The 18747-nt window shown below is 40.5% G+C and overlaps 1 protein-coding gene across 1 annotated transcript; it reads right to left on the bottom strand.

Annotated features, from left to right (window-relative positions):
• Window positions 1-1647: 1647 nt before the first annotated feature.
• On the bottom strand, window positions 1648-8272 carry LOC129254789 (ribosome maturation protein SBDS-like). Its single transcript, XM_054893315.2, has 5 exons — window positions 7617-8272; window positions 6417-6546; window positions 5725-5925; window positions 4553-4723; window positions 1648-3901 (listed from the first exon to the last, which is right to left on the bottom strand). The coding sequence occupies exons 1-5, from the start codon at window positions 7748-7750 to the stop codon at window positions 3773-3775; spliced, it is 765 nt and encodes a 254-aa protein (XP_054749290.1). The 5' UTR covers window positions 7751-8272; the 3' UTR covers window positions 1648-3772.
• Between the last annotated feature and the right edge of the window lie 10475 nt (window positions 8273-18747).

The following is an 18747-nucleotide window of genomic DNA, read 5'->3' as shown; positions in this document are numbered from 1 at the left end:
AGTTGTTTTGCCTTGCCTGCATAGCACATGCGATTTTACATAGCATAAACCTTTCTTAGAAGTAAATTGCCACTTGGTGCACATCCCTCTTGTCTACCCGTTTGGTCTCATCTCAGTATAATCCTAGCTCACCTACAACCAGTTTGTATATTAACCATTGGTCTAATAGTATTGCTTGATCTAACACCACTTCATCTACATCCAAAAGGATGCAAACCAGTATTTTTGACAATCTTGTGAGGGCTGTTTTAATTTATAAAAAATTATCTTACACATTGAAAATTGACATACTGATGAGAATGACATACCACGTGCCCATTACTTTGACAAAAGTTGCATCTATCATACTTGCCACAAGCAGGAACGTAGAGCATCTTTCCTAATCTTGTTAATTGCTTTAATAATTCCATGTCTCTACCTGTTATGCTTGAATTTCCTAAAATCTGGCCTTTCCCAACTTCCCAAGAACACCTTAAGGTGACCGCATACCTTACAATTGGTCTGCGACTCAATTTTGGAATAAAACGTAGTAGAATTTGATGCTAATATTGAGACCTGGCATGTCTTACTGTGTAATGTTCGAAATCGTCCGAATACCCATGTTCAAATCTGTGACTATGCTATCATCCTTAGAATAAAAGCAAATTTAATATCTAGTCGTAATGACGTCATAGCAGTCGTACGATTGGCTACGATTTGAAACTAATTTGTCCTTTACTCCAAAATAAAGGCTTTCAATCTTTCAAAATGGTTATATTACCATATGGGCACTAGTATTCAACCCAGCATAATTCAAAGATTTGGACAAATTCCCCCAAATATTTAGAAATAGGGAATTTATCTTAATTTCATACCTTTGTTATTTCCAGGGTAATCTGTTGTCAGTATTTTCTTTATCAATCTGTCGACTGTATGCACGGAGGGTCGAATTATGTGGCGATGACCTTTTGCACTGAATTGGAAAATGGTTTAGATTGCTAAACTAGATCTAGATCTATGTAAGTCTCTGGCTTTGACTAATTCCCTGTTTGGTCTCATCTCAAATGGTCTAGTCCATAGTCGGATGGGACAAGGGCAGATTGAGAGACGGCCATCTTTCATCGCTAGGTTGAATACTAGTGCCAAAAACCATCGCCGTATTATTTGATCGCCTGTGCGCATAGTCGACGGGTTGAAGAAAAAAAATAACGCAAAAAAAATAACCAGCAATTGCTCTTGGAAATAAGACGGGTCTGAAATTAAGGTAAATTCCATATTTCTATATATTTGAGGAAACTCTCCAAACGGGTTGAATACTAGAGCCCTTACGGTAGTATTCTTTCAATGAATCCTAACCTCAAATAAAATGATATGTTCCGTTCACATTTTCAGAAAATGAGCAAAATGCGATTTGTTCCAAAATCGGATTGCGAACAGTCGTAAGGTGTGCGGTGGCCTTAATAGATATCATCCACCAATTCATCCTCTATTTTTTCTCTGTCTTGAACATACACATGCCAAGTACTCTCCCAAACTGCATTTTAATAAACCGAAGAAAAAAAAACCGGCTGGTTGAAGTGGTTGGGACCATCATCAAGGTATCTCATGTATCGGGTATACCATCATTCTGAATATGAGTCAACAGTAACACTAGCTGCCAAACAGTCATAAAAGTAGTCAAAATGTTTTATTTGTACATTTTTATCCTTAATTAGATATATAGGCCTATACATGTACCCCATAACATGGCACAAACCGTCACTTGGTCTAATGATAATACCAATTTAATAGTGAAGTGCCTGTGGCCCTTTTTCTAATATCTTTAAGATCTTATTTCATTCTTATTTCATCTCCAACCAGTATTTCTTTTAACATTTAACCAATTTCTTTTCATATACCATATATAAATAGTCTGACTACAAGTTAGATACTGCTAGATGAGCCTGACTATTTGATATTCAGATTACTAGTATACTAATTAGACATTGATTTTCATACTGCATGCATATAACAACATTTATTAGGAACAAAATTCATACATAATTTGTGACCAGGTTTCCAATGTGTATTCCACCTGCCTAAAAAGCTAGACAAGTGAAGAAATACAATTAACAAACGGAAACATCTAACACACACCATTGTTGTAAGATATGAAATAATATTGCACAGTAATCTAATTGGTGCAAAGAATACAAGAGACAATTATCAATGTCTCTTGCAAACAACTATAAACAACTCTGCCCAAGTCAAATCTCTTGGGACAACAGAAATCTGTTTGATTTAAATGAGATATTTTACTTGGGAGGGGGTAAATTACGTATACTTGCCAGTCTAAAGAAGAAAGAGAAACCAGACAAGACTTGAAACAGTTATACTTTATCATTCTTTCTATGTGTGAAATAATCAAATATTACTGTGAAATAACCAAGCATTTCTTTGACATTCAACAATTTGCAAATATAACCAGTTTCAAAGGCACTTGTTGGCAAAAAATGAATTTTGCATAAAGAATGTATACCAATCCTTTGTTTTGTCTTTTCACAAAATTTTGTAAGTTTTAACTCCTGCAGACGAATCTTTTCGTTCAAATTCTTGTATCTTTACAAGCATTTTTGACATGTTTACTGCCGGCAAGCAACAGGTTTCAATAAAATGAGTTAAAATCTATAATCTTCTGTGAGTTACAACCTCAGCTACTCAACTGTCTATATATGACAACTTAAATGTCTGAATAAACAGCATACTTTGAATATCAAACCAAACTTCAGTCTACAAATGGTTATAGAGTGACTAAAGAACCAGCACTAAAATTGGTAGAGTGAGACTGAAATCATTCACAAAACACAGCCCTAGTGCCCTGCAGCATGTTCAACAGAAATTTGTTTGATCTACAAGTAAACTAGCCTTGCAGGATTATGTCATTCTCTTCAGATGACTGAAATGTTTATAAATTGAAAGTATGCATTCTAATTTCTTTCACATCACCTGGTACCCATGTCTAGGAAGACTTATCTTTGATGAAATCATTATCATATTGCCAAGGCTCAGTATATACACCAAGAATCTTGTGTACTTACAGCAACCGTTCTCGTGACGAGGTACAGTGCGTACAAGTATAATGCCTTAAATATCAATACACAGTTAATGTATAGTGCAATCACATTTCACAAATGCAAGAATGAATCTTTAGGTCTGTATTTTGGACCACAGTTTAACTAAAATCAAGTTCTAAGTCTGGGAAATTAATCAAACTTATGGGAAGCTTTAAGTTTCCAGAATTTGTTTTCACTGTTATGCATTTTGTGTTTATTAGGTCCTTCCCCTGTTTTGATGACAATATTCAATGATATCTTTTCAAAATGTGATGATAAATTGATCATCTAATTATACGATTGGTGTCACCTTTGAATACCCATAGTTAAAACAAATAACCAGAGTTCAGAATATGGGCCTATGAAAGTAAGTTTTGGTTTTACTGAAAATCCCCTTTGATAAGAAATCTAGATGGTTAATGCATTCTCATCCATGCAACCAAATATTCATTGACCCATCTAAAATTGGGTCGGTTGTACAACATTCAATTGTAAACCCAAGATCGAACTCTGGTTATACCAAGAAAGAATCTCTGGTTGTACAACAACTCTGCCATAAATCCTACTTGGAGTTCGGAGCAAAAACTGGTGCATTCATCCACAGATTAACCCATTGCCGACTAGAACCTTGTGGGCCATGTACAATGTCCATGGAAATGATAGAGTTCAATAGTCGATGGGTTAAGAGTGATGAGGACGTTTCATTCTAATCTCTCATCTCCTTCTTCCACCTCCTTGAGACTGACTACCTCCACCATCCCCTTCCCTCTGGTACTCTCCTTGACCAGTTCCTCCATCTCTCTGTAGCATCCAGGATCAGCTAGGCATACCTATGATCAAAGAACAGTATCCATGTTTGATACATCGTGAGACAACTGGTTATTTCTTCTACTCAGTATCAATGTCATTATAAAGTCTAATCCTGAAATGCCACTTAGAATTTGTCAATTTTGAACCAAAAATATGTTTTTAGTGGAAGAAAAATTTACAAAACACTCCCTAGATATCAAAGAACAGTATATATATATATGTAGGCGTCCATCATAACATCTGTGTTCACATTTCTCTTCCTTGAAATTTAAAGAGTTTCTTTTGCAACATGATGACAGTCTGTCTATTTCATTCTGTCCTTTTGTGCTGACACCTTTATTATTTTCTGTTTTTACATGCTAGCAATTACACCTGAAATATGATCAGCAACACCAAAACAGCATGTTGTACAGCTCCTGCTGATAAATATTTGAAACACTGACTTTGAATGATCACTAAAATTGTAAAATTTGTAACATGATGACAATATGCAAACACTTAATACATTGAGTAATTGAGAAATTTACCCCTTGAATTTTAATCACCAATCACTCAACATGTCTTTTCCTGAAATGGGAAGAAAAAAGTAATCATTGCTAATTTGAGGGATAATATTTTAGACCATAATAATGCTCTATACTTCTGGGAGTTACTTAAACTTATGGACTTACCATTTCTAAACCATCACTGAAATGTTCCTCTTCAACTGTAGCTATGAGTTGGATCAGTTTGCTCTTCACCTTCTTGGCTTCTTTCCCTGGTAGAACAATCCTCAACCTCATCTGAGCACGATCTATTGCCATGGTCTCAGTCTCTCGAAGTTTCCTGATGACCTCCAGAGCCTTTCGCAGTGAAAAAATGACAAAGATGATGATAAATTTTTCTATAAATTTTTCTTCCCATAATCTTTACAAAGGTGAATAGAAATTTGTTTAATCCCACTTTCTTTAGAACAATCAATGATCTAATAGGCATTCTTTGTCAGAAATCTAGCTTAATAGGAACAAGGCATTTTTCAAAGCGGCTTTTCTGCATCCCCATTGTTTTGCCTAAGATGAATGTGATGATTAATAATAAAAAGGTGTTTGCCTAATCCCTGTATAAAAAAGGCTGATCAGAATTTTGTTGAGGTGCCTTAAATGAATATTTAGCAAATTCATATTGCATATCAAAGCCCATTTTGATTGCTTTCCATTTAGGCTAAATTTCCATATTGACCAATACAACTGATTGAATTTTCTAAATCCTTTAAACCTGTATTACCCACTTGGTATAAACCCGCTGTCTCACACTACTCTACCTCACCTCCATGGTTTAAATTCATTTCACCAATGACCACCTTGTCTCCTAACTATTTATTCTAATTACCAGTCAGCCCTTTCCTAAATTTCTAGTTCATAGGCTATGTCCATCAATGCCTTCTTAGTTTGTAATCACTTGGTCTATCTGGTTAGACAAACTTGTTATACACCAAAGGTGCATTAATTAAAATGGAGGAAATTAATAGTTGGAGGGGCAATCATACCATTAGATCATGAGACAAAACAATATTATTGATCAAGGTATGCTGGCATCAAGTGACTTAGACCAACGAAGATAACCCTATACTAGGCAAGCTAGACAAACCAGGCCAATGTAGCCTTAGTGGACAAAATAAAGTAATCAGGGGTCTGTAAACCAAATCTTTGTGATCAATCATATACTTGACTTTTACGCTTGATTGCACATAAGGATCTATGTAATCAAGCATCAACATCAGCCATATGATCAAACGCTAAGCTTTGTGTTACACCCCCAGGTCAGCAGTGGCAATGTTTAATTAAAGCTACACTATGGGACATACCTGTTGCTTTGTACTCCTGTTTGGTTTGACAGAGTAATGTATATCTTTCATTGCTCTTTCTATCATGCCTACAGTATACGGTCTCTTAGTGTTGGGGTTAACACACTTCTCAGCTACGATTGTTGCAATATCACGGAACATGGACTCAAGCTGCTGGCTACGCTCTTTGTCAGAGACCTGCAGTTCACCCTTGGCTAAAATCTAAAGAGGTGGGGACAAAAGGAGTATGTAGGATAAATGTCTTACAAGTTAAATGATATGGAAATACATCGATAACAACCGTGACTTTTAAGATAATATTGAAGTATTTACAGGTAATATTAGTCAGAACGCAACATTGGAGCAAAAATAAAGGCCTAGACAAAAAATGAAGAAAAAGATATGAAATTGAAATATAAACCATGTTTGAACAACAATGTGATATGATGATCCAAGATTTTAGCTTTTAGAAGTTTGATTGTGACCTTTTCAGTAGTCCTAATTGTAAAAAGGAGAGTTTTTCTGGTCAGATTGTATGTGTATGTACAGTATGTAGCCTAAGCATTTTTTTAAACATGGGATATCTACAATGTTGTGGAGGGTATTCTGCTTCTGTTCTGACTTCAAAACAGAAAAATGCAAGAAATATACATAAAAGACAGATACAATACCATTTACTGATCCTTTAAACAAATGAAGACATAATTACTTACTTGTTTGCAAATCTCTGTGGTATCTTCTGTTCCAAAAGCTTTGACAAGATCTTCTCTCTTGGCGACCTGACCCTTGGAGACATTCACAAATACTGAATGCGTTTGTAAAACCTCATCAATGTCCTTCTCTCTGTTTAAAAGAAATTTAGAAAATATTGATTTCATTAGATTTTAAGAATATTTAAAACTTCATTTCAAAACTCATTTCATATTAGATAGTGATGTATAATCTTAAGTTCCTGCATAAATCATTTGACTATTGATAAACAATCAATTATACAAAGTTCAGCCTTCAGCTACATGCTAGGACAGGACAGTGCATTATCAAACTAAAAAACAATTTTCTTGCAAAAAAAGCCAAAATTCTAAGAGTTCTAATGTTAAACTATTAATGATCAGCTTGACACAATCCCCTTCTCTCCTGAATTAAAATTCTGAAGTAAAAAAAAAACAAGATCAGATGGCTTGGGCTTGATGTAGTTAGATTCATCTTCATCAAACTTCATCAAGGCCAAGCCATCAAGAGGCAGAAAAGGACACACCCGACGATTCCAACAGCAGCACACAAACTCAGACTCATTTGCCAATTCTTCCTTCATCCAAACTATTAACCAGTGGAATGGCCTTCTAACTCTACCAGAAACTGTAGACCAGCCAATCAACAACTTTCAAAAATGCCCTCACTAAAGACCCAATAATTAACAAAATCTAGACCACACTCTAGCTCTACGGCACACCTCCAGTTAAAACTATTCTTTTTTGTTCTTGGAGTATTTTGGAGGAACATCATACCAAAAACCAAGTCATCATCATACTATATTCAGGGAATTTCAGGCACCACCATATCACCATGATTAAGATGACCATTGATATTTACACATCTTCACCAAACTTAATCTGTCATTACCTTTACCTTTATCCGAGATTCTGATATTGATCAATATCAAAAGTAAACAGCTCATCAAATATCATATCAGACATATACTATTATCATGATTATTATCATGATTATAGAGAGGACACTTGCCATAATAATCAACACTTTCATTGTGGCCATCAACGGGAAGACTAGACAATATCATTCAATTATCATGACTGGCATAGATCTAGAAATAGAATAACTTTATTCAGGCATCGTCATCATCATGATTATCCTCATCGACTACATCCATCCATTGTTATCATATTAAATTAACTTACACTTTATTTCTCCATGACATGACCTTGTTCTTGTAGCAGGCTATCTCAAATCTTTTACCAGTTTTCTTTATTCTAACGATGGCAACATTCGTTAACCGGATCTGATTTGTTGGAGTGAAAATTGTTCCAGACATAGCGTCAGAAGAAGTGTCCTGTTTTCGTCAATTGAATTTGAATTAACAATTTTTCTTGTCTAACAAAAGTTAGACCAAACTTATGTTACTGACTTAGATCTAACGTTAAATTTAGATCATGTAGATTGTGCTAAATTTTACTTTTTAGATGAGCTGGCTGAAAAATACTTGAAATGAAGGCAGGGAATGGAGGTAGCAAGCAAAGACTCAAGTTCTCAACTCTGACCGTGGCCGTGGCGTATAGTGCAACGAGCCAGTACAGTGTAATCATGTCGTCCCATAGAGATGTTACTAGTATACATCTCTATGTGTCGTCCGCAAGTGTTGCGCAATAACTGGTAACGTCGATCCGTCTTCTCGCCGCTCACTGCATGCATCGAACAGTTCATCGGTCCTCAAGTCATCATAACAGCCGAGAGACTCGGGCAGATTTTTGGTAATTTTACGCTCGACTCGACTGCCGCGCGTCATGCATGAACCGAGATGCATCGATGGGCCAGGCTCGCTCAACAAGATATATTTGCGTTACCGATTCGAAAATGATTTGATAATAAATCTATGATAAGTTTCGTATTATAAATAAATATTACAATTTTAAGTAATTCAATTTTAATCTTTATTACTTTAGCTGAATTTTTGAATAAAATATTCGAGTGATTACGAAATTTTGGATGCCTAGCTGACATAACAGCTGATAAATATAGTGATAGGTGACCTATGGCATATTGGCATTGCATCAGTCGATGAACGCCGGCAGGTGTCTGTAGCAGTGTAGGAAATCGATTAATTACCACGTCAACGATATCACTTTTGTTTAAAATTTACCACAAAAGAGGTAATCATGGCTGATTCTTGTATAGCAGGATTCGCCGAAGAACTGGACGATTTAGCAAAGGAGTATGAATCAATGAAGGTAATTTTCAATTAGCTGATCAAATTTTTTTCCGGGGCGGTAGTCTTAGCTACGGCCTACGCCTGCGCCTGCGGAGCCTGGCCCTGAGCCGTCCCGGGGCGAGGCTCTGCCTCGATCGCTTTGTCGCGCTGGGCCGGGGCCTGTTCCATGACAAGATGAGCGATACGTAGGAACGTCCTAGGACCATTCTTCCGAGATAGGAAGATTGGCGACAAATCAGCGCTTTCCGTTTCACGAAGGCAATTTTGTCTTCCAAGTCCGCGACATCGTTTGATATCGGACGATAGTGATGATATTGTTGTAGTAAGTCACCCCACCCCCCATATAGGTCTTCCACCGGGAGATGGCGCTGGACCCCTTTTAGACGCTGGAGGACGTTGGATCCCTTGGCTCATCGTATTTGAAGCTGAACTCACACGGAATAGACAGGAACTAGGACATCACTCCAGGAAAATACTGGTTAGTGACTTATTCCTTATATTCTAGCTTCAGGTATCAACCTAGTGCCTAGTGGTCAAGCTGGGGGCGCGACCGCTACAGTGGCGCTGCGAGCCTGACTGTGCCTGCTTTTGTGGGCATTTTAGGCCAAATTATTGAAATTAATTGGGGTATAATTGTCTCGCGGCGAGCTAACGGCCCCCTATTGCGCATCGGACGAGCAAATCCCTATGCCCCGCTGCGTGGGGGGAAATGGTCGCCGCTCGAGTACGAGAAATCAGTTTTAGATTGGGCTAATTACAGTTGATAAGGCTAGATTCAGACTCAGAGCCTTGTCGTATTGCGTATATTCTATGAATATTGTCCCTTGTTTCATGTTTGCGATTGTCCTGAATTGAGAGGTTAAATCTTGATTTGGGACATATTTAGGCAATCGTCCCCTGTCTTTTTTGGTAAGGTTTTCGTCGCGGGGACTGATGGTAGTTCCGGTCCCGTGACGGAAATTTCCAGAAAAGGGGGGAGAACACACGTGTTGTTGTGTTGTGAGTTTGTTTTAGTTTTGTGCTTTAATATCCGTTTTTAGTTGTGGACTGTGTTTCACGTTGGTGTGATTGTGTGATTTGCTTGTGATTTTGGGTGTTTGGATGATTTTTGTGTCGTTTTGCGAGTGATTTGTGAGTGAACTATTTTTGTTGGGGTGAGAGGTGCGTAAGAGTGTGTGTGTTCCGGCTAGGTAAAAGCGCGCGGCCCGATCCAAGATTTCACGGCGATCTATTGGCGGAGAGATATTATTGGTTCTCTCTGCCACCGACCGGCGCCATCTTGTTTTACATCGTCGGCTCAACGTTTGGGTCTAGTTTGAGATCCGAACTGACGTCAGGCCGGACCAATCCATCGCACGTATACGGGTAAACAACGGCGATTATTTGGGCGAGTAGGACGGGAAGCCAGACTGACCAACAAAGGTAGGGCATTATCCCAATCCTCTCTTGCCTGCCTATTTCGGATATTTTGAATTTTGTGTGGTGTTTTAGGGTGTTTTGTCCAAATTTTGGGGGAACGTTTTGTACTCGAAGCTGGGTAGAATTCACGGTAATTATCGAGATCTAACCAGTTAGACCGCCCGATCATTTCCGGGTTTGACGTTAGATCCAGTGCAACTGTGCACGACCATTGGTTGTGTATTGCATACCGTAATAGGTTGGTTTTTGGTGCCAGTGTGTAGTGTTGTGTTGCGTGTGGACCCACCCACTTGTTGTAGCGGGGAGTCCGTTGCCAAATAAATAAAAGAAATAAAAAAAAAAATTTGGAGAGAGTGTGGGGCGACTGTGTATGTGAATAAGTACATGTAATTTGTCTGTGGTGTGAGCGGGCACTAGTCACTAGCGTGATTGAGGACAGAACCAGCTTCGAGGATTAATAAAATAAATAGCCTAGGTAAATTAATAAAAGACAAGTTAGGCTTAACGTTAGAGGTTAATATAAATATTTTTAGAGCTACAATTATTCTTTTTGGCAGTGCTTGTGCAAACTATTAGCCACAACCGGACTAAACTAATCTAATTAATAATAAAAGCTAGAATTTTATACCATAAATTGGGTTTGCATTTGGACCTAATTTTTTGGGATAGCTTTTTTGGATAACTTTAGCAGGTTTTTGGTCGGGCTTATCGCTGTGCCTAACCATTGACTGTTAAAGGTATAATTTTGGACTCTTTACCGGTTGTTAGTTGCTAAAAAGAAAATAAAACGAAGTTTATACCATAAATTGGGTCTGCATTTGGACCTAATTTTTTGGGATAGCTTTTTTGGATAACTTTGGCAGGTTTTGGTCGGGCTAATTACTGTGCCTAACCATTAACTGTTAAAGGTATATTTTTGGACTTATACGGTTTTATAATTTTAGTTGCTAAAAATAAAAGAATTGTTATAAAATAAATTGGGTTGGCATTTGGACCTAATTTTTTGGGATAGCTTTTTTGGATAACTTTAGCAGGTTTTTGGTCGGGCTTATCACTGTGCCTAACCATTGACTGTTAAAGGTATAATTTTGGACTCTTTACCGGTTTTTATAATTTTAGTTGCTAAAAAATAAAAGAATTTATTGGGACCACTTTCAGATAAATTTAAGTAGGTTTTTGGTCGGGCTTATTATTGTGCCTAACCATAAGCTGATTGGGGTATACATTTGGACCTTTTTGTAATTTAGTTGCCAAAAGGAAATAAAAGAAAGAATTTAATAAGATAGGTTGAGACCTAGTTTTAGAATAGCTTTTGGATAATTTCAACAGGGGTTTGGTTGGGCTCAGTATTGGGCCTAACTGAACCTTGCTAGGATAACACCAATTAGGGTAAGCACAACATGGACGGGGAAGAGAAAATCCCCATTAATGTGTGCTCCTTTGAGGAGTTTAGGTTGCTAGGGCTAAGTCCAGCTCTAGCAGGGATAATCCAGGGGATTAGACTTGATCATGGGGAGATAACCCCCAAGCTTTTCGAAAGCAGCCCAGCGCTATGCAGCAATAGGGAGCTAGCACAAAGAGTAGACTTTTCGGGGGGCACCCAGGGGGTAGAGGGCAGTATTTTTATTACCCCTAGGGGGCGCATCACTGCGGGCACCCGTAGCGAGTCTGACCTGAATGGGGTGGCAGGTTCCAGGGGTGTTTACCCCTATGACCAACACCAGCCCCCTAGGTCAAGTCAAAGTAACCAGTCTAGTGGGTCCTGGGGCACCAGCTCATCTCACTTCCGGGAGGAGCGGGGGCATGAGCCCCCAAGCACCAGAGGGGGAGATATGGGGAGTGGTGTAGAGCCTAGGTTTAGGCTCAGGAATCTAGTTGGCGAGGAGGCTAATGGTGCCTCTGTCAATAGATTTATGCAGGCGAGTGGCGATTCAAGCGAATGGTCTGGGGGCGATGACCCCACCACCAAGCAAGCGGTAGCCATGAGGTCCAAGGTAGGTGAAGGAAGGGGCTCCTTGGCCCCACCCCCTACCCCAGATTTCAGCGCAAGGAATGTGCGGGCGGGTATGACACGCCCAGCCCAGTACAGTTCGTCTTCGCCGCCTAGTAGCCCGGCTGCGTCACCTGCGAACTCTAGTGCTTCCTCGGGAAGGGGGACTGGCGGTGGGTTACCATATTACACGCTGCCAAAGTCCCTCACTTTCGACGGCAAGGGTAACTGGAGGGCTTTCTTTAGGAAGTTCTCCGCCTTTGCTGATCACCATAATTGGAATGCCGCGGAGCGCGTAAGCCAGCTATACTGGGGCCTGAAAGGGAAGGCAGAAGATTATCTGTTAATGGTCCTAGATCAAGAGCCCAATATGCTTTATGCAGACTTGATAGTCAGGCTGCAGCACAGGTTCGGGGAGGAAGGTCTTTCCGAATCTGCTCAGCTGGAGTTTGTGGCGGCCAAGCAGGGACCCACCGAGTCCCTGCCGGAATGGGCCGACCGGGTACTCCAACTATCGGCGCGTGCATTTCCAGGGGTCAATGGGTCCTACCCGAATAGACAGGCGGTCCTTCGCCTGTGCCAGGGCGCCCTCAACCGAGAGGCGGGGTGCCACGCGCTTACGCGGAATCCATCTACCGTGAATGAGGCGCTTAAGTATATTGAGTGGCACCAACACGTGCACCGCGCAATGTACGGGCGTCCCAAGAAAGTGTCTAAGGCTAATGAAGGGGAGGTCCGTAAAGTGGAACTGCCCCAATCCTCTTGTAAGGCTGAAGGGGAGGCGAACAATGCAGCCCTTGAGCGAAGGTTGGTGAACCTAGAACGCAAGACCGATGAACGCTTGGGCCACATCGAGCGGGATCTGCAGCGTCTGGGTGGTTTGGAACGGGACCTCAAGAAGGTCCTGGAGGCTATCCAGACTAGGCCCCAACCAGCGCGTGAACGCGGGAGGTCACCCGGTCGGGACCGGTGCTATGAGTGCGGCGGGATTGGCCACTACAGGAACAATTGTCCTTCGGTCCAGGAAAACAGGGCCAAGGTACAAGTTTCCTTTGTAGGGGACCAGGAGGAGGAAAACTCCAGCGGGTCGGAGGAGCTGGCCAGCCCCCGGCCCCCACCGCCAGAGGCCAAATAGAGGGTTCCAAGCTAGCAAGCAGCTCAGAGGGGCCATCCGTAGGCTCATCTGAAGGAATAACAGAGGGCGTGTCGGAGCGCCTGATAGTCCCAGGGAATAATGTAACCGGAATAGCTACTTATGTAGAGGCTGCGGCGGGGGATCCAGTTGGTCCCTCGAACACCCGAATATCAGACCTGGGTGAAGCCATTCTGGAATCAGTTCCAGATGCTCTCCCTGGGCTTGGGTGTGCAAGCGAGATTAAAGAGGTAGTGGTGTGTAGGTTGGAGTCGCGCTCTACTCTCAAGGTCTCAGATGTTATAGGGGGGCAGCCAGTAAGCGCAGTTGTCGATACCGCAGCCGAGGTGTCCATCATCTCGGATAGGCTCCTGCAGTCACTGGACCCCCAGCCCCCTAAACTGAGAGAAGTGATCCTACATGCAGTTGGACGGGATATGAAGATGAGAGGGACAATTGTCGGTCCCCTTTCAATAGAGCTTGGGAACCAGACATTCTCGGAGGAAGTATATGTAGCCCCTATAGCTGATCGTATGCTCCTGGGATTAGATTTCCTCAGCAAGCGCAAGGCTGCGATTCACCTCCTAGATCCGCATATGCAGTTGGGAGGTCAGAGGATTCCACTTTGGTATAGTGATGACCCTGGGCGGCAGATTGCCCGGGTTCATTTGCACAAGCGAGTAATTGTTCCTCCGAATGCAGTCAAGCGGATCACCGGCATTATAGACCAACGTTTAGGGGATTTCATGTTTAACCCTTAGGATGGCTTACTGCTCCTAGTTCCCGGTTCGGTTTACAGGGCTGGGAAAACAGCACCTATCTGATAGGTACCTTAAGGTAACCTGCTCTGAGGTGCTGGGGGAAGCTGAAAAAATTGAAGGGAAGGGAGACGGGATCGCTCCCTGTTGAAAAATGGGTTCACCTGGATCGCGGTTCCTCTACCAGATTACAGGCAAGCAGCCGTACTATTGGGGCTAATGGTTCAGCGTGTAGGTGGAGCTAGTCCAGTACAAGTCGGTCAGGGTGAGGCCAGTGGGCGTTACCGATGGGCAGCTGCCCATCGACCCGGTACGGGTGGAACAGGAGAAGGATCCTACCATGGGTTCACTAGCAAGGTGGGAGAGCTTGTCGCCTCAACCCGGCAGATAAGGTTTCTCACTCTCATGGAGCGAGCTAGGATTAACCATCTGGCACTCTATGGGGAATGGAGGGGATCTGTCCTCCATTGTTCACGAAGGGATTCCGGTTCCCTTTGCATTGGGGGTTAGGTTTGAGCGTTTAGGATCATACATGTTTTTCTGTACGCGAGGAGACCAGCTAAGTCGCCTCCCCTCTGTGTCTCTTGTGTTCTTTTGTCTCTGTGTTCTGTCTTTTCTGTATATTTAAGCCATGTAGGGAATGCTTCATGGTTCACTTGGAGGGAAGTGTTTTAAATGGCCCTTTCCGCGTAATGGCAGCGCTGACGCCCCCTTCCTGCACCTGGGGGACCTAGGTTGGGTACTGGTGCTCCAGTTTCTCAACCGAACGGGAATGCTATGTATTGCACAGCCCGGGTATGAGGGTGCCAAGACAGGGGAGGGCCAGCGGCAGCCCACTGCTATGGGAAAGTGGAGCTTTCTGGGAAGGGGGGACCCTCCTGGGATATGGGTTTTTGTATGGGTTTTATATTTTTATATATATATACCATTGTTCTATATGTTTTGTATGGGTTTTTTAAAGAACCTCAAAACTCTAGGTTTTTAGGTGTTATTACGGGTTTTTACCGTTTTCATGTTACGGGTTTTTAAAGTTTAAAGTGTTGAACAAGTTTTTAGCACAGTTGTGCCAAGTGTTTTGGATAGTTTTGGAGTTTTTATTTATAAAAGAACGGAATATGTTTATGGCTGATTACGGGTAGCAAATTATAATTAATTTTGGGAATGCAGACTTGGGACAGAACAATGCTGCATAAGTACTTTTTGCCAAATTTTAAGGAGCATTGTGTACATAAAAGACCAAAGGGAATTTTTAAATGGGCTTGTATTTACTCATGCCCAGCCGGGAGATAAGGTCTCCTGGTTGGGGTGCCTAGGGAGTGGAAAATTTTTTCCTCCCTCTGCCTGGTGTCTGGTTTGGATAGCGTCCATTTGGGTTGGAAACTCGAGGGACCGAGTTTTATAGAACGGGGGGGACTGTTGTAGTAAGTCACCCCACCCCCCATATAGGTCTTCCACCGGGAGATGGCGCTGGACCCCTTTTAGACGCTGGAGGACGTTGGATCCCTTGGCTCATCGTATTTGAAGCTGAACTCACACGGAATAGACAGGAACTAGGACATCACTCCAGGAAAATACTGGTTAGTGACTTATTCCTTATATTCTAGCTTCAGGTATCAACCTAGTGGTCAAGCTGGGGGCGCGACCGCTACAATATTAGTATCGGAAAAATATTAAATAATTTAGTCTTCATCGTCACCTGAACCTTTTATTTCTTAATGACGACTTTACATAAAATCCGATATTTCAATAAAAGGAGATCAAATAATGTTTTATTTATTACTGATAGTAGAATTGATGTATGGAGCTTACTTTATGAGGTTAAAAGAGAAAAAACTTTAAAGATTCACAAACATAACTAAATAAAATCGAAATTTTCATTATTTCCCTTATTTAGAACACGGTGTCTTTTTAGAGACACCTTTTATTGATATTTCAACGAAAGAGACCCTTGTCCGACATAAAAATTGATTTAACTAAGTAATTTCGACATTTATTAGTTCAATATTCTGTATTTTTATATAATACTTGTTAATGTTGTAACCCGCAAGTGAAAACCCGAACCGTACTGTCCCGTATAATCCAATAATTTGCAAGCGGGACCCGCTGACCCGTCGGGTTTTAACCCGCAAGTAAATTTATCTTTGAAAAATGAAAATTATTTCTGCAATCCCCACACTATACAGGCTCAAATCACGAAAATATATGCCAACTACTAACCTAGCCTAGAGTGAATTTACTTACAATTTGCAAATTCGCCTATTATTCCGGAGAGAAAATGTTTTTGGGGGTTACTTTTTACCCGAAATGGGTCGGCTCTGATCTCGTAATCGAAAGCATTGCGCAATTAACTCCTCGGATCGGAGCCGCAGCTCAGCGCGCGCTAGCTACATGTAGCCCAGGCTGCCCAGCAAATTCGATGTTCAGTTTCCCGTCGCCCGCCCGCGTTTAAAAATCAAATTCTGAAAATAATTCATTATTTTACTATTTTGACATAGATCTAGATTCAGAACTGATATAAAACATTAATATAAGCTTTTCAGTCACAATTACTTGTATATCATGTAAATACCTGTAATTCTTATCTTGTTTTTTTCTTGTGAATGGAATGACACTGCATGCTCAACCACACCTCGAGCGATGTTCGTGCAGGCTCCACTCAACTTCACTTCTGCTACACTACGCTCTACCTACCCGATGTAGTGGTAGTGAAGTGCAGTGGAGCCTGCACGAACATCGCTCGAGGTTTGGTCGAGCTACCTCAATAAATCCCATAGTCTAGTAACCTCGCATTGGTGAGTTGCCATACGGCATATCAGACAAAAAAATCATCAAACAAAACTCAATCTGTTTTACAAGGCGGACGGGAGGCTCACGCACGTACGCATTGGCGCTTGTACTAGCTAGCCAGTCTGAGCTCTGTCTCTCTGCCAGAGCTCTGGGGGACAATTCGCTCTGTAAAGGCCTAAATGATGGTGATTTTATGTTTCAGACAGAGTTTATATTTCGGGAATATTATTCAAAACTGCCAATAAAGTTAGATGATTTCTTCATTGTCATGTATATTTAAGTTATTAATGAGTTCATTCTCACCAAATTTAGACTCCCCCATAGAGAAATGCAATTTTCGTGGAGATCTGCGTTTTCAAAGAACATCAGGAAAAGTTAGGGTATGTGGGCCTTTATTACATGGCCAAGTACTGGAATTAGATGGAGTAGAAATTAGATATTGAAATCATTTATATCCAAGTTCAACTCATAGTCACACCCACACAAACACACCCACATCCAAGATTCTAAGCATGAAAAAAATAACTTTAAATTCATGCAATATTAAACAATAAGTAATAATTAATTTAATAAGTGAACAGGGATTCCTCAAAATACAAAAACGTAGCATTTGAAAAGAGCCCCCGAAATGAAAAAAGTAGCCTCCAAAACGGTAGAAATGGAGACCCTGAAATATTACCCAAAAAATGAAAATGGAACCCCCGAAAAAAATTTATTGATTTGCTCCCTGGCTTCAAGACAGTTCCACAGAATAAAAGTGCGTTCAAAGGTTACAAAAGGTCAAACTTTCATCTTCTGGAAAATAATGAATAATGAAATCCTCATTATGAGCTGGAAAAAATGGGACGGGAAACTCGACATCGAGTTTCATTGGCCTATGCGATTGCTTTTGACTAGACTGTGCTGCGCTGCAGTGGCGCGCGCTCCTTCTTCGAAAGCTAAAGAGCAACTGATGTATTTATGTCGAACTGTCTCAGTCCTGTTCACTGTTCACAAGACAAAAATACGCCAGCATTTTTTTTAAAGGAAATATCTACGTCTCTAAAAGAATCCGCCACGTAAGAAGCACATGATCCTAACTCAATTTTCATTGTTAATGTTTTTATTATGCGTCGTTACTTCTCCCTTGTTTTTCGCATGACGGTCTGCGGGTTTGAGAATGAACTCGGCCCGGCCCGCAACCCGCGATCGGGGGCATACCGGCAGGTTAACCCGTACCGCAACGGGTGCGGGTTACAACATTAATACTTGTTGTATATAATGATAATTTTGCAAATTATGCGTTAATATGTTATTTGTTGAGGTAAATATAGGGTTTGAATGGAGTAAACAAAATCAAAAGTGTCTGATTGTATAAGACTAAAAAGAAAAATATGAGAGGCTGCGTGTGAAAAATCTAATTTATTTATTTTATTTGTCAGATATAACGCAAGAAATACAAATGTGAGTGTTTAGAGTATAAACATACCTCAGTTGCATGATGAGTAACAGAAGAAAATTAAAATATGAAAATTGCTGCAAACATGTCCAAGTGGATAAAGTAGTACTTTGCAATAATAATTAAAACATAGAAAAAGGTGTGAATCAATCCGCAATGGAAAAATACTTTTACAGAAATAATGCTAAATATGACAACGATCATAAACGCTGGTCATATTTAAAGATGATCACTTAATTTATGGAAGTTTATATAAGAATATAAGGTTTAAGAAATAACATAAAAAATATATATGTTCAACATTTCAAAGTTAAGGAGTATAGAGACTATATGCTATGACATCAGGGCCAAAAGGGTCCTACCCTAAGATTTAAAATGCGCCTCTTCGTATGGACTTTCCATAATCTTTTCTTTAATGAACTTATCTTCATTTGTAATGATTGTGATGGATTCGTAAGCTATAAGCTTAATCTGTATCTTAAATTCAATATTAGCTGCAGGTTTTTTGTTTTGTTTCACTGTTTCAAATCCAACAATTAATTTTTATTGATTAAAATAAATCTCAGCAAAAAAAAAAAA

This window comes from Lytechinus pictus, chromosome 2 (assembly GCF_037042905.1).
Source record: "Lytechinus pictus isolate F3 Inbred chromosome 2, Lp3.0, whole genome shotgun sequence".
NCBI lineage: Eukaryota > Metazoa > Echinodermata > Echinoidea > Temnopleuroida > Toxopneustidae > Lytechinus > Lytechinus pictus.
Note: the sequence above shows the minus strand (reverse complement) of the source record. Positions and strands in the feature narration are given on the sequence as shown.

Bases quoted from the DNA above. Each gene is read 5' to 3' on its own strand.
- LOC129254789 (XM_054893315.2), bottom strand. From the start codon at position 7,750: ATGTCTGGAACAATTTTCACTCCAACAAATCAGATCCGGTTAACGAAT. The intron at 5,926-6,416 runs GTAAGTAATTAT...CCACCTCTTTAG, and splicing joins CCACAGAGATTTGCAAACAA to ATTTTAGCCAAGGGTGAACT. The intron at 4,724-5,724 runs GTATGTCCCATA...TCACTGCGAAAG, and splicing joins ACAGGAGTACAAAGCAACAG to GCTCTGGAGGTCATCAGGAA.